Source organism: Puma concolor, chromosome B2, assembly GCF_028749965.1.
Source record: "Puma concolor isolate L17-30 chromosome B2, mPumCon1.1.hap2, whole genome shotgun sequence".
NCBI lineage: Eukaryota > Metazoa > Chordata > Mammalia > Carnivora > Felidae > Puma > Puma concolor.
In genome coordinates, this window is record NC_141671.1 from 134,765,019 (window position 1) to 134,782,021 (window position 17,003).

Genomic DNA, 17,003 nt, shown 5'->3' on the forward strand with positions numbered 1-17,003 from the left:
CTTCTGTATGCTAAGTTAAGTTACTTTCACAAATATTTGATCTGTAGAAGAGGCCTTTTGTGTGTGTGTGTGTGTGTGTGTGTGTGAATTATAATTAATATGATAATGAAGATGCTTAGTTGGGCATCTTTTGGGGGCAGTTCAGTCATCAATTCTATTGAAGTATTCAGCTTGTTTGAACCCTTACTACCTAATTTTAATTAAAAATGTTTGCATTTGTAGCTTTTTCTTATATTTTCATTAATATTATACAGAGATGTAGAAATATTTAGATTTTAAAAGATAAAAGTGAAAGTAAGCATTTTATTAAAATATTGCAATTTCGTAGATGTCTGCAAATTTTGAATAAAAAAATTAGTAGAAGAAAACAACCTAAAAAATAACATATAAAAAAACCTCATAAAACCCCTAGAAGCAAATTCGGGTGCATGGTTACCTTCTTTAGAGTTAAATACATTGCATGTCCCTTGGGAAGAATGTGTGATACTTTAATTGAAAACTGAAATTAGATCCCACTTTTTGAAAATTTCTTATAGTTGCTCACTGGATCATTGTCAAGTAGCACTAAGTGTAGATATCATTTTATTCAGTAAATAAAACTAATTTCTACTTGATTACATTTCTCCAACTGGTGTTAGTCCTTTTGGAGGTTGTTATATAAGACAAATAAATGAATTGATGACATGCTGAGCATATTTCCTTTTATTTTTCTGAGAGAGCACGCAGGAGGGGGAGGGTGGAGTGAGGGGGAGAGAGCGGGAAAGAGAGAAAGAGAATCTTAAGCATGCCCAGCGTGCAGCCCAATGCGGGCTTGATCCCACAACCCTGGGATCTTGACCTGAGCCAAATAGTCACATGCTCAACCCACTGAGCCACCCTGGTGCCCCATGAGTGTTCTTCTTTATTGGTGCTATGATTTTAAAAATGAATGTTGATCAAGAGTAACTTACATTCCCTTACAGTGATAAATATAGGGTTTTTAACTAAAAACTCGCTGATATTTTTGGTTTTATAATTCTTCATTTGAAAATTAAGGTTTGCTTAGCACATGGAATTTATAAAATATATAGTCTTAGAAATTATATGGTAGTTACTCTTAAATGATGAGATTTTTTATTTTAAATTAGGGTTTGCTTTTTTTTTTTTTTATATCCCTGGTTTGTTTTGTTTGTTTCCCTTTCAGTAAATGCTATCTAGAATTTTTGAAGTTTTCCTGGTGAGGTTGTCTGTTGGAGAGTGATTAATCCTACCCTTTCTTGAAAGTACGTAATCTTTTCTTGTAATAGCGGTACCTCTGCTTTTTCACGGCAGTGCTCTGCCAAAGGTGACTATAAATCCAGTGGCATCAGCTATTGCAGTACTTTCTGCTAAATTGCTTTCCTTTTGTGTATTTTTTCTTTTTGTCTTTTGAAAAGGAGAAAAAGTGTTGGAGCAGATTTTTCCATCTATTCAGTCTTTGTACTATATTTTTCATAATGGGCTGTATTTTTCTTTAAAATTCACTTTGCCGTACTTGAGAAAAGAACTTAGCCATTAAGCATCTGAGAATGCGTGCCGGGATGAAGATGGTTTTTACTTGATATGTCAGAATACACATTCTTTTTTGTTTCTCTAACCCAGACCAGTATTTATGACTGTATTTCTTGTAGACTGAACAAGTGGTTCGTTTAAGAGTGTATTTATATACCAAAAGCTATTCTACATAATTCCCTGTGAAAATAAATATAATTCATTTTGACCCCTTTGTAGACCATCCTGATTCCAAAGCAGGACATAATAAGAATGAATATTTTTCAACAACCTTAATTTGCTTACAAATAATAAAAAATTCTTACCAAAATAATGGCGGAAGAGGTAACTAGAGGTGTCTTTTAACCTGGTGAATACTCTAATTGTAAGTTAGTGTGGATGCTACAATTTGTTTTTTGTTTTGATCTTCCTCTGATTCACATGAAAAGAAAGCAATTAACTGACATAATTTTTCAAATATTGTTGGGCATTTACCGCAAAATATTACAATTGTGTTGAATAAAGGAAGTTTTAAATGTTGATCTATATATCTTTCACAGTTAATTATAGCATTTTATTAAATTTTTACTGCAGAAATAGTGCACATTATAGTTTTGCTTAAATAGCAGATTAGCAGGATGTTAACATTGTGAGTGAGCAGTAAAATTAAGTATGTCCACCCTTATTATCATGAGAATGTGGCTAACTTCATTTATTAATATATTGATTTTTAATAGGCTATTTTTTGAACAGTTTTGGGGTTTTGTTAATATATTAATTATTTAATAGACTTTTTTGAGCAGGTTTTGGGTTCAGCAGAAGGTAATAGAGATTTCCCACATATCCCTATCTGCACTCAGCATAGCCTCCTTTATTATTCACATCCCCCACCAGAGTCGTACATTTGTTACAATTGATGAGCCTACACAGACACATAATCATCCAAAGTCCACAGTTTACATTAGGGTTCACTCTTGTTGTTTGTTGTATATGCTATGGGTTTTGGCAAATGCATGACCTGTATCCACCATTGAATATCGTACAGAGTAGTTTCATTGCCTAAAAATCTGTGCTCCACCTATTCGTCTCTCTCTCTCCCCTAACTCCTGGAAACCAGTGATCTTTTTATTGTCTCCATAATTTTGCCTTTTCCAGAATGTCCCTATAGTTGGAATCATATAGTATGTATAGCCTTTTCAGATTGGCTTCTTTCACTTTTAACATCTAAGTTTCCTCTGTGTCTGTTCATGGCTGATAGTTCATTTCTTTAGCACTGAATAATACTCCATTGTTTGGATGTACTACAGTTTAGTTAGCTCTCCGCCTACTAAAGGGCGTATTGGCTCCTTCCAAGTTTGGTAGTTGTGAATAAAGCAGCTATAAATATCCTTATGCAGGTTTTATGTGGCTATAAGCTTTCAGCTCCCTTGGGTAAATACCAACAAGCGTCATTACTAGATTGTACGTATGGTTAAGAGTATGTTTGGTATTCTAAGAAACTACCAAACTGTCATCTAAAACAGCCATACCATTTTGTTCTCTGACCAGTAATGAACAGGAGTTCTGCTGATCTACATTGTTACCAGCATTTGATGTTGTCATTCTAGATTTGGGCTGTTTTGATAAGTTTGTAGCAGTATATCCTTGTTTTAGTTTGCAGTTATTTCTCTGGTGACATATGATGTGGAGCATCTTTTTATATACTTATTTGCTAACTGTATGTCTTTGTGTGAGGTATCTATTAAGGTCTTTGGCCCATTTTTCAATTGGGTTGTTCATTTTCTTATTGTTAAGTTTTAAGAGTTCTTTGTATATTTTGGATAACAGTCCTTTGTATATTTTGGATGTCTTTTGCAAATATTTTCTCCAAGTTTATGGCTTATGTTCTAATTGTCTTGACCTTGTATTTTACAGAGCACAGGTTTTGAAATTTAAAGACATCCAGCTTATCAATTATTTTTTCATGGATGGTGCCTGTGGCTTGGTACCTAAAGTGTCATCGTCATACCCAGGACCACCTAAGTTTTCTCATATGTTATCTTCTGGGAGTTTTCTAGTTTTGCATTTTGGTCTGTGATCCATTTTGAGTTAATTTTTGTGAAGAGTGTGGGGTCTATATCTAGATTCATTTTTGGTGGTAAGGTGTGAAGGTCTTAGTCTTTTAGTGAGCCTCTGCTTCTGGATTGTGGACTTCACAAGTGAATCTCAGGTGACCCAGGTAAGTTAGGGTGGCTAGAGTGGGTTCGAGTTGGGTCTTTCCCTTCTACCTGGTCAGTTCAGTTCTTTTTCTTTTTCTTTTTAATTTATTTTTTTTTAATTTAAATTCAAGTTACTTAACACACAGTGTAGTATTGAGTTTCAGGAGTAGAATCCAGTGATTCATTACTTCCGTATAACAGCCAGTGCTCATCCCAACAAGTGCCCTCCTTAATACCCATCACCCAGTTAGCCCATCCCCCATCCACGTCCCCTCCAGCAACCCTCTGTTTGTTCTCTGTATTTATGAGTCTCTTATGGTTTGCTTCCCTCTCTGTTTTTATTTTATTTTTCCTTCCCTTCCCCTATGTTTATCTGTTGTGTTTCTTAAATTCCACATATGAGTGAAATCATGTGATATTTGTTTTTCTCTCACTGACTTATTTCACTTAGCATTAATACCTTCTAGTTCCATCCCCATTGTTGCAAATGTCAAGATTTCATTCTTTTTGATCGCAAGTGATATTCCTGTATACACACACACACACACACACACACACACACACACACACACCACGTCTTCTTTATCCATTTGTCAGTCTATGGACATTTGGGCTCTTTCCATAATTTGGCTATTTATTGTTCATAGCGCTATTCTGATAAACCCCTAGCAGTTTAGGCTTCTGGTTTGTATCTTCAGAGGGCAGATCTTGTGAAGAACAGAGTGCTCCAGTGTATTTAAAAAATGGTTGCTTTTCCCCCCACCCATCCCCTGGAAGCAGGAGGGGATCTTAGATATTTGCTGTGGGAACTTGGTGGAGCTCTTTGAGGTAAAACTCACGAAAGTATAAGGATTCCCCCCCATTTCCTTCATGACTGGGTGCCCAGGGATTTGTGACTTTCAGACTTCTCTACTTTAAGATCCCAGCATTTCATCCATTATAGTTTGGATTTTCCTACCCAGGCACTGTTTCCTGTGGAGGTGTCTTACTGGCTGGTTCGTTTTGGTGAGTTGTGATTCATGGTGTTGGCCTGTCTTTGCAGTTTTGGGGGAAGCGTTTTGCCCTGTGACCTCACTTGTCCTAGGGATCTAAGAAGAGTTGTTGATTTTTAGTCTGTTCAGCTTTTCCCTTGTTGTTAGGATGGAGTGGCAGATTTCAAATTTCTTACGTGTTGGACCGGAAACTGAAAGTCTGTATTAATTTTTATAGGTGAAAAAAATACATGATCTTCTAAAAGAGGGTTTAAATTTGATGTTTGTCAAGTAGGTGAAAGTAAAGAATAGGGGTACTTTACTATAACAGTGTGAATAATTGTTATTTGACTAAGGTTTTGTTTGTACTGCAAATACATTAATAGTTCTAAAAAATACAAAATGAAATGTTCTTCACTGTGTTAAACTTTGGTAAAGATATACTAAGTTCTTGCATTGACCACATTCCTATCAAGTTGATTAGAAGCTAGTTCAGATAAAAGTAGCAAATTATTAGAAGTTTGGAAAATGTACTTCTGATCAGATATTAAGGGGATTCATGACTATTCCATTTGAAGAAAGGAAGTCTGAGAAATTACTTATTGAATCAGTCATATATAAATTTATTTTTATGGAAGATAATGCTTAATTCTATTTATGCTCATAGGATTTTCCAGTTTTTTTTTTTTTTTTTTCAACCATGGCTATCTGTTAGAATATCTTGTGGAGCTGAAAAAGATAAAATATACAAACAATGCCCAGACATTTACTTGGATTTCTTCTGTAGATATTCTCATTGAGTGAATCTGGAGTGGGGCTTGACATCTATGCATGTTTATGTGAAATCTCTGTGGATGCTTATAATGTAGAGCCAGAATTGAGAAATACTGGCCAAATGTTCGACAGATAGGGTAGCGGTATTCTTAGTGAGGCAGATGGTAGATAAGAAACATGTTCTGGGCAGTGTGTGTAAGCTGACACTTTGCTATACCATTGCCTTTGGAGACAGAGCTGTGAAGCTGGTAGGACATATTTATGAAGGTGGGAACGAACTGGAGTCGCAGGATTGAATTACAGTGTTTCCCCATCCTAGCCTTATGTCACTGGACATGGGGACTAGCAATAAAAAAAAGTCCATGTAATCTTAATAGGAAGTTGAAAAAGTTTAGTCTTGCAGGTGATTATCACGCTGATCAGGTGGAGGAGGCAGGTGAGGCGTTCACTGACGAGAAAACTAGCACACATAGGTTGCCTTATATATCACAGCTCATCTGACGTATTTCCATTTTTTGAGGAGGATACACGTATGATGTACTGCTTTTATCTGTTGACTTTCATTCATTCCTCATAACAGTGTGGAACAAAGAAATGAAATCTCTCAGCTGCTAAGTGATTGTTGTTTATTTTTATACTACCTGGTAGAGTTGGTCTGATGTTAAAGCTCCTTCTCTTCATTTTTAGAATGCTTTCATCAATATTCTTTGACTACATTATGGTGGTGTTTAGATTTTAACTTTGTTATAATCACATTATGGTTAAGTTTCTTCAAGACTTAAGCCATTACAAATAAAAATCATCCACTGAGCTTTTATTCAGAGTGTTAAGCCAGTTGAGAGTAGCAACACCTTGAAGGCTTACTAGAGGCGTGAATTACTCTGTTTGCTGAAAGTACACGAATGTGCTAAAAGAAATGGCAACAGAGGTTAGTGGAAATCGTCAGAGTTTGTGATGGATTAAAATATCCTCTTGGGTTTATTTTACTGTGGCAGGGATGAACAGTTTACACTTTAAAGAATGTTTTTGGTTTGTCAGCAGAATATGTGTTCAATGGAAGTTACTTTCACACAATAATATATAATTAAATGTATAATACTGCAGGATAATTTATTAGTCACTTAAGGGTTCATAGAAAGATTAATTATCCGTATTCTCATCTTTAAACTTTGCAGAATATAAATGTATTTTCAGAAACTGCACAGCATATCAGAGTTCTCCAGTTGTTTTCCGCCATTTTGTATGTTTTCCAGTCTTCCAGTCGTAGGTTGGAAAAGTGAATGTGTCACTCCTGTAGAGGTTGGAATAATGCCAGTACTTTCCTTTTTTTTTTTTTTTCCCAAAGACAGGAATTGATGAACAGATTCTCTGAAAAGATATATAATCTTGAAAGATCTTAATAATTTACTAAGTATATACCAGTCTTAGTATTTTCACATTCTTCATAAAAAGTAGAGGTTGTCAAAATATGTGTATAATACACAGCAATAGTGAGAGCAGTGAAAACTTGCCTAGGAGCTGTCCTCTAAGAATTTAACCACGGGCTACGGTCCCATTGCCTGCTTCTTTGACTATTTTTTTATTCGGCTTTGCTGATAGCACAGTAGAAATCCCAGGAGGAAGACTAAAGTAAGAGAAATTTTTGTTGTGATGGTGATACCAGCCTCACAAATGATCGAAAGATAAAATGAATAAGCTGACCTTACAGATTCATGGAATTTTAAAAGCTTATAAAGGGTTTTCTTGTTGTTTCTCATCCATTAAATACTTTCTGTGTTTAAATCTTGAACGAAATAAAAATGTTTGAAAATTGAGTGCAGGACAGAAGGAAATGAGCTTAATTGCAAAAATGCTAAACTGTAGTGTGATTTTATTTTTCCTTTTTTTGTGCTGCATTTCAGTTAGGTCGCTGAATAGTGAAATTCATTCATTGCTTCTAAAAGATATTTTTAAATCCTAGTTAAAGGGAAGACTGGATTCTTAAAACATTAAGAATATAATGTTTTAGGGGCGCCTGGGTGGCTCAGTCGGTTAAGCGACCGACTTCGGCTCAGGTCACGATCTCACAGTTTGTGGGTTCGAGCCCCGCATTGGCCTCTGTGCTGACAGCTCGGAGCCTGGAGCCTGTGTTCTGTGTCTTGCTGTCTTCTCTCTCTGCCACTCCCCTGCTCACGCTCTGTCTCTGTCTCAAAAATAAATAAAACATTAAAAAAAAAAGAATATAATGTTTTAACTTATTCCATTAATAATTGCAATATTTCCTGCCTTAAATTCTGTCTTTTGTTTTTGCCTATTTGTATTATCATTTATCATTCATACAAGCTGATTGTTTCTTTTGTATAACAGCTTTATGGAGCTATTTTTACATACCATATAATTCACCCTTTTAAAGTATATCGTTCAGGACTTCTCATATCCCCTGAGTATGCAATCATTGGCATTTCCTAACTTCAGAGCATTTTCTTTATGCCAGTAAGAAACCCCATACTTAGTATCAGTTGTCCTGCCTTACCCTCTTCACCCAGTCCTTCACAACCACTCACCTACTCTCCATTTCTATGGATTTATTCTGGACATATCATATAAATAGAATCATGTAATATGTAGTCTTTTATGATAGGCTGCTTTTACTTAGCATGACGTTTCTGAGGTTTATCCATATTGTGGCATGTATTAGTGGTTCCTTTCTTTTTATGGCTGAATATCTCATAGTATAAATACACTGCTTATTATTTACTAATCAGTTGATGGACATTTGGATTTTCCTCTTTTTTGACTCTTAGGAATAATGCTGTGAACATTTGTGTAGAAGTCTTGTGTGTATGTATATTTTCATCTCTATTGTTTATATTCCTGAAGGAGTGGAATTGCAGAGTCATATGGTAACTCTGTGTTGAACGTAGAGGAATTGCCAATTATTTTCCAAAGTTGGTTGCACCATCTAACAGTGGTCCTACCAATAGTAATCAAGGATTCTCATTTCTCCACGTCCTCACAAACTCTTGTAGTTGTCTTTTATAATCATATTAGAGGAGGTGGAGTGGTATTTTATTGTGGCTTTGATTCACACTTCTCAAATGACTGATGATGTTGAGCATCTATTTATATTTTGGCTCTTTGTGTATCTTCTTTTCAGAAATATCTATTCATATCCTTTCTCCATTTTTATTTTTTAAATGTTGGTTTATTTTGAGAGAGAGAGAGAGAGAGAGAGAGAGTGTGTTTGCAGGGGAGTGGCAGAAAGAGAGAGAGGGAAGATGAGAATCCCAAGCAGGGTATATACACTGTCAGTGCAGAGCCTGACACAGGGCCTGACTCCACGAACTGTGAGATCATGACCTGAGCTGAAACCAAGAGTTGGACGTTCAGCTGACTGGGGCACTCAGGAGTCCCTCCTTTTTCCATTTTTAAATTTGATTTTTTTTTTTGTTATTCAATTGTAAAAGCCCTTTATATTCTGGATATTAAATCCTTAATCAGATACGTGATTTATAAATTCTCCTATTCTGTGGATTTTTTTTTTTTCATTGTCTTGACGGTGTCTTTTGAAACACACAATGTTTTTAATGTTGATGAAGTCCAGTTTATTTTTTCTTTTGTGGCTTATGCTTTTGGTATTGTATCTAAGAAACCACAACCTTATCTGAGGTCACAAAGATGTATGTTTTCTTTTAGGTGTTTTATAATGTTAGCTCTTAACATTTAGGTCTCCATTTTGAGCTAGTATTTTTTATATAGTGTGAGATAGGGGTCCAAATACATTTTTCTCATGTGAATATACAGTTGTCCTAAGGCCATTTGTTGAAAATAGTATTCTTTTTCTATTGAGTTGTCTTGACATCCTTGTCAAAGTCAATTGATCATAAATGTTTATTTCTCGGTTGTCTGTTTATTCTATTGATCTAGCCATACGGTAGCTAATTATACTAATATCACACTGTCTTGATTACTGTAATATTGTATTAAGTTTTGAAATTGGGGAAATGTGAGTATTCCAACTTTGTTCTTCTTTCTAAAGATTGTTTTGGCTGTTCTGGGTCCCTTTCCACATTAATTTTAATCTCATTTTAGGCTCAACTTGTCAATTTCTGCAAATAGCTAGGATTCTGACAGACTGTGTTAATTTTATAGATCAGTTTGATGAATATTATTCTGTTCCATGAATATGGGATGTTTTTTTCACTTCGCTCTTGTTTCAACAATGTTTTGTTGCTTTCAATGTTTTGTAGCTACAAAGTTTTGTAGCATACAAAGTTTCAATGTTTTGTAGCATACAGACAAAACAACAATGTTTTGTAGCTTTCAATGTTTTGTAGCTTACAAGTCTTGCATTTTGTTGAGTAAATTTGTTCCTAAGTGTTTTATTCTTTGAGATACTGTAAATGGAATTGTTTTCTTCATTTCACTTCTCGGATTGTTTATTGACAATGTATAGAAGTACAATTGATTTTTGTATATTGATCTTGTGTTGTGTAGTCTTGTATTGTGCAATCACAACCTTTATTTGTTCATTTGGTTTTTTTGTTGTTGTTGTTTGTTTGTTTTAGGGAATTCCTTAGAATTTTCCATATACAAGATCATGTCTTCTATGAGTAGAATAGTTTTAGTTTACTTCTTCCTTTTCCAGTCTGGACACTTTGTATTTCTTTTCCTTGCCTGTTTTCCCCAGCCAGAATATCCTGCATATGTTGAATGGAAATGGTGAGCACTAGTGGACATTGTCTTTTTCCTGAGCTTAACAGGAAAGTATACATTTGAATCTTTCAGCATTAAGTATGATGTGAGCTGTGGGTTTTTCATACATGCCCTTTGTCAGGCTGAGGAAGTTCCATTTTCCTTGAGCGTTTTATCATGAAAGGGGGATGGATTTAGTTAAAGGCTTCTTCTGTGTCCACTGAGATGATCATGTGATTTTTGTCCTTTATTCTACTAATACAAGTTTGTGATTCTATGGGCTTTTGAAGGATAGGGTTGTTTACTCATTTTAATATCTTGCGTAATTTGGTAAGAACAGTTCCTCTCATGTAGCTTCAGTCTCTAAAATGTTTGTAGGCTGATCATTTTACACATGAAAACATTTGTAAGGAGGCAGTCTCAAAATTTTGACTATAATTAGAATAGAGAACTCCGCTTTTTGCTAATTCTGCTTGGCTATAGTGTTCTACTATTAAAATTAGTAGGTATTTGTTACCGTGAACTAACATGAGGAATGAGTCTGAAAAAAAATTTTTTTAGTGTTTATTATTTTGAGAGAGGGAGAAAGTACATGAGCTGGGGATAGGCACAGAGACAGGGAGAGAGAGAATCCCAAGCAATCTCCATGCTGTCAGTGCGGAGCCCCACGCTAGGGTTCAATCCCAGGACAGTGAGATCATGACTTGAGTGGAAATCAAGAGTCAGGTGCTTAAAGGACTGAGCCACCCAGGTTGTCCCTGGAAAACATTTTTTGATTGGTGTGTTGCTTTTGCCCAGTTGCCTTTATAATGTTTACTTGCCACTAAAAGTTGCATTTGGTCTAATTTTATAGTTTTAGACCAGTCTGACTTTATTTTGTACTCAGGTAAAAAATATTACAGATGTTTCTTCTGTTTTCATTCCCTGGTTTTAAAATGAGTGAAAGCGGGGCGCCTGGGTGGCGCAGTCGGTTAAGCGTCCGACTTCAGCCAGGTCACAATCTCGCGGTCCGTGAGTTCGAGCCCCGCGTCAGGCTCTGGGCTGATGGCTCAGAGCCTGGAGCCTGTTTCCGATTCTGTGTCTCCCTCTCTCTCTGCCCCTCCCCTGTTCATGCTCTGTCTCTCTCTGTCCCAAAAATAAATAAATGTTGAAAAAAAAAATTTAAAATAAGTGAAAGCAAGTCGGGAAGTGACATTTACATTCTAACCAAGGCCCATGGATACAAAAGCCACCTGGCTGTTGGGAGTCCCAGACAGACCAGGTCCGACCACTCTCTTCTGACAAAATCAAAGCAGAGAGACGAGCGGTGGTGAAACAGGAAAGGAATTTATTTCCATGAGGCTACCACAGGGAATACAGCAGGCTGGAGTCTCAGACTGTCTTCAGTGTGCTTAAAATACTTCAGGAAAATGTGGGACAAACCTCAGTGGGTACACGCAGGTGGGCAGTAAAGGTCAGGTTGATCGTCTCAGGGTCAATTCTGTGAGCTCTTGCTGGTGTTGGGGCAGTCCCTGTTGCTCGAGGGGTAGTTTTGGTTCCATCATGGGATGCTTTGCCCGGTGGGTCCTTTGCTTGAGTTAGAAGATAATCTGGAAAGAAGAACTTAACAAAGTACTGATTAAGGTCAAAATGGAGATAAAGTCCTCATTTAATATGTGAAAATTGGCTCTTTTTTGGTGAATTAAGCCTTGGTGATTTATATATAAATATTTGTATGCATATATGTGTGTGTGGGTACTGGATTTAGCTTGCCAGGGTTCAAACCCAGCTTCTTTATTAAGTAGCTGGATGGCCTTAAGTAACCTTGTTGTATCTCAGTTTCCTCTTTTGTAAACAACAGAGCCTATAGTAGAGGTACTCTTGTAAGCTAATACATATATAGTACTTGATACATATTAAGTGTTTAATAAATGTTAATTACTGTGATGATGTACTTAAAGGCTCCCTAATTCCTCCTTTCTTCCTCCTGTTCCAAAATACAAAACAAAAAAACCCATTTAGACAATTGAATGAATGTTTATTTTGAATTTGAATTTGATTATATAATGTTATAGAAGGTTTAACTGGTTTTGGTCTCTTTTTCTGTTTATCTTTCCAATTACCTCTTTTTGATTATTCTTCAGTAATTGCTAGTTTCATCATGTTTTGTTTTTGTTTTTTTTTTTCATTAAGTATTTCTTTTCTCCCTGTTGCTTAGAGGTTCATACCTAAATTCAAAGATTTTGATTTCAACCTGTTTTAGTCTTGTCTTCTGCAGCTCTTATTCAGGAGTTATGATGGTGCTTGTTTGGACAAAACCCATAAGTAGTTGTGCACGCAGTTTGTGGCCTGTGTCATGGGCCATATAAATGAATTGGTTTACTCCAGAGACAAAGATGACAGTAGGATTAGGTAGATACCCTAGCTCTTGATAGGCGAGCAGTAAAAAAAACAAAAAACAAAACAACAACAAAAAAAGAGACTAAAGGTATCCATTATAGGAAGATAAGACCATTTTAAAAAGAGTACACTGGAGTTCAGAATTATAAGGTAAGCTATATTGACACCAGGAAATACTCAATGTAGCCTTACAGTTTGCCTTTGTCTTATAATTGATTGCTGCATATAGAAAGGAGCAGACACCATTATAATTACAGGTATAACTATATTAGGAATCTAATATAGTCAAAGTTTTTTTCTTACATTATGATATGTCAGCTGTAGGGTATCTTTAATTCTTGTTAAAGTAGTGAATACACCAGTTAAATAATGATAATGGCTACCATTTGGGGAGTACACTCTCAGTGGTTTTAATTCTCATCGTAGTTCTGCAAGCTAGGCTACATAGGTATCTGCATCTTATAGATAAGAAAGTGGAGCGTTGTAATAATTCTCAGGTCACAGCGAGTACTGGTGGAGCCGGCATATGAACCGACTTGAAAGTAGGTGTCTTAATTAATTCTCACTGTGCCTCAGATGTTCCTGTGGCACATCAACAACAACAAAACAAAAAAGGATACCTAATTAGGCTACTTCTCAGGCAATTTGGGTTTAGTAAATTTGCAGTCGAGCTGTGATTCTGACGCACTGCCAGGATTGAGAGCTACTTGCTTTGGAACTCACAGTCTTTCAAACTAATATTTTTTGATTATATGTAAGTAATTTCCATTCCTTAAAATTTTATTTTAAGCTTTTTGTTACAATGAAGTAACGACTTAGGATTTTTTCCCCAACACATGGGACTTTTATAGGATCAGGATCCTTCAGGGCTGGCTGCAGCATAGTACTACCTTATCCAAAGGAAAAAGGAAAGAAATCAGTAGTAACCTTGAGAAAAAGCACTTATCTGAGCCTCAGAATTATCATTTGTAAAATATGGATAATAACTACCTTTCAGAGTTACCGTGAAGATTAAGTACAGTTATGTATTTAAGATACAGAACCTAAAACTTAGTAGATAGTAAGTGCTTCTTGTTTATTAAAGTATATTTATCATCTTAGGTGTGACTATATTAATATTAATGTCATAAAAAAGTGCAGTTTTTCTGGCCATACATAGAGTAAGAACAAACCTTTCTTGACCTCCATGTAACCTGGACTTACAGATACTTTCCAGTCTCTATGAATAAAATATTGATTGACGTTCACAGCATGCTGAAGTTTTCAAACCATAGGGCCCTAATTAGCAGAGCTGTTTGCTTATACTTTACTTAACCAAGAATCGATTCTGTGTATTCCCACATCTCTTTGTGCCTGTTATATTTGATGTTATAATCAAGTAATTAGTTCACTTTAAGAATATATAAACTGATGAAATGTGAATACAAAATGGAGGGTTTTTTTTTTTTTAAGTTTATTTATTTGAGAGAGAGAGAACATGAGCAGGGGAGGGGCAGAGAGAGAGAGAGAGAGAGTATCTGAAGCTGACTCCGTGCTGTCAGTGCAGAGCCTTGGCATGGGGCTCAATCCCACAGACCGTGACATCATGACCTGAGCCAAAGTCAAGAGTCCACTGTTTAACCAACTGAGTCACCCAGGCGCCCCAGAGGGTTGGACTTCATGAAGGTCAGCCACCTAAAATTTCTCTGATGCTGTGTGTATAACAGTAAATGATCAGAAAAGAAATAGATTCTATGTGAATGCTACACTTAGAATGCATTGCCAGTATCTTTAAAGTTCCATTTAAAATATTAAACTACAAATCCTATACCGGGGTAGTTATAGCTATGTTTTATTTAAGAAAAACAATTCTGAACTCTAGTATTCAGTTAAAGAATACTTTAGGGGTGCCTGGGTGGCTCAGTCAGTTGAGTGTCTGACTTCAGCTCAGGTCATGATCTCGCGGTTTGTGACTTTGAGCCCTGTGTCGGGCTCTGTGCTGACAGCTCAGAGCCTGGAGCCTGCTTCGGATTCTGCGTCTCCCTCTCTCTCTGCCCCTCTCCTGCTCACGCCCTGTCTCTCAAAAACAAGGAAACATTAAACACTTAAAAAAAATATATAGAAGTGTTGGGATAATATCACAAGATATGCAAAATTATATATGATTTCTGAAAAATATAGGTAAATAGAATTTGTATGATTTTTCATAATAGCTCACATTTTTCATTAACTTCTCATCTGATAATAGGAGAAGTTTTACTCCATGTAAAATGAGAATTTTAGAATATGCTGATTGGTGCCAGCAAGACTAATTTAGCTGGACGGATTAGAATTAGACTCACTCTGCTAGCTAAAAAGGCAGAGTCTGTGCTGTCATCCTGACAAAAGAAATGGATGAACAGAGATGTAGGTATTTCTTTCTTCGGCCAAACAGGTGTGATTTGGTACCGTGCCAGGAGAGCCATTGAAATCTAGCTTCCTGTAGATGCTTTTGGGCAATTGCTGTAGTGAAAATAGTACTGTTAATACTGATGACGATGATGGTGATGGTAAAAGTTTAAAGATGTTTAAAGAGTAGGGTACTATAAGCTAAACATGCATGATTAGTCTATTAGTTTATGAAATATTAGAGCAATTAATTGCTGGCAATAAAATGAACAAAATCCCTGGAAAATAAATATCTCCTAGAAAAACTTCTAGAACTCAGAAGGAAAAGGTGCATAGAAAATAAGAATTTAACTTTTAGCGTGATTATTTTTACTTAAGAACCCTAGGGGGCATGTATTAATAGAATATAGGAAATAGTCTATATACCTGAATATGGCATTGTATAAAGAGAGCTACAGTTTTATTAAATCCCATCATATCTTGGTTTTAGATGTAAATTTTTATTTTCAGTTAATATTTACTAACAATTTTATGAAATCCCATCATATCTTAGTTTTAAATATAAATTTTTATTTTCAGTTAATATTTATTAACTAGTGAAAAGTAGATTAGCAGTATGTTAAAATGGCTAATTTCTTATTTCAAGTTTATGAAAATAAAAAGCATGTAACAATGTCTGGCACATAGTAAGTTGTATAAGTGGATTTTTTGTTTTGTTGTTAGCTACCTTAGTATTAAGAGTATAGACTCTGGAGCCAGATTGCTTATTCAGATCGCTCCTCTGCTGCTTTCTAGTCGTGTGACTTACAAGTTACTTGATTCCTCTGTGCTTCAGTTTCTTATTGTTCATAGGGCAGAAACTATATATTCTCCATAGATTATGAGGATTAAATGAGTTAATATATATGACATGTTTAGTATAATGCCTGACACAGAAAATGTGTGTTTATTTTAATTATCATGGGGAAATTAATAGAAGTTTGCATATTTTGTATTCAAGCCTGTTGTAAAAGATTGATATGTTCATTGGTAATATAACATGCCACAATTGCAAACATAGTTACGTGGTTATATTAACTTACACTATTGAAAAATAACACTATAGGTGTGAACAATGCCACTAAAAAGATTGGCTCCAAAAGCATTATTCTAAAATGACATGTCTCTGCTTTTCAGATTTGTTTGCTGTCTTGGGCAAAATTGGATGTTCTGCAGATCAACTATCTTTTCTCTTTTTGTTTTAAGGGAAAGAAAAAAAAAATACCTGAGCCCGAGTAAAGTGTATTAAATATATTTTGTGTTCTGTATATTGTTGTTTTTGATAGTTCTTTTGTTTTCTAGAAAGAACAGCTACTTATTTCTTCTAGACCTATAATCTCTGAGACTTCTGATTATGAGCAGAAGCTAGCTGATTTGATTGATGTGTAATAAATGTAACTCTGAATCTCAATCTCAGTAAAAAGCCTGAATTGAATATCAGGTCATTGGAATGTTGGTCTATTATATAACTTAGCAATTGCTGTAAAAAGCCCACGCATACCATAGACTCCTTAATGAAATTAATCACAGCTTTGGTCGTCCAGGAGTAGAATGTTATTGTCAACATGACAGTGGAGCTGCAGTAATCCAGCTTCAGTTCCTGATTAATGAGGTTAGTGAATTGCTTTAATCTGTCCTACTTATATATGAAATAGGGGCACATCTGGTCTTTCAGATTTCTTGCATGCATTCATATTTAAATATTTGTACAAGAGTGAATTTCTTAAAGATCAGAGCTAATAGTTCACTTTATGGCATCATGGGAAGTTACATAAATAATGTAAGATGTTTCTCAAGACAGTGTTGCAAATAGAATGGAATAAGGTGCTACATTTAAGTTTTATTTCATGGATATTGAAAGTTATGTAACGTTAAAATCTGTATTAAAAAACTGTTTTTAGAGATTGAGTTTATTATAAACGACTGAGTTTATTATAAACGACAAAATGTACTTCTCTAATAAATTGTTTGAAATATAACCAGGAAACGAAAATCCATTAGAAACTGGTTATTGTCCAAAATTCTTGTTTTGTCACTTACTGGTTCAAGTAATTGATGATGCCTTTCTTTTTGATGGAGTATAAAGTTAGGA

At 35.5% G+C, this 17,003-nt stretch overlaps 1 protein-coding gene across 4 annotated transcripts in view; it reads left to right on the forward strand.

Moving 5' to 3' along the window:
- Positions 1-17,003, forward strand: part of STXBP5 (syntaxin binding protein 5) — a 168,418-nt gene that overhangs the window by 10,491 nt on the left and 140,924 nt on the right. For all 4 annotated transcript variants that reach the window (XM_086708080.1, XM_086708081.1, XM_086708082.1 and 1 more), the window contains exon 3: positions 16,442-16,523. In XM_086708080.1, coding sequence (XP_086564206.1) covers positions 16,442-16,523 — 82 coding nt within the window. The remainder of the gene's footprint in view (positions 1-16,441; positions 16,524-17,003) is intronic.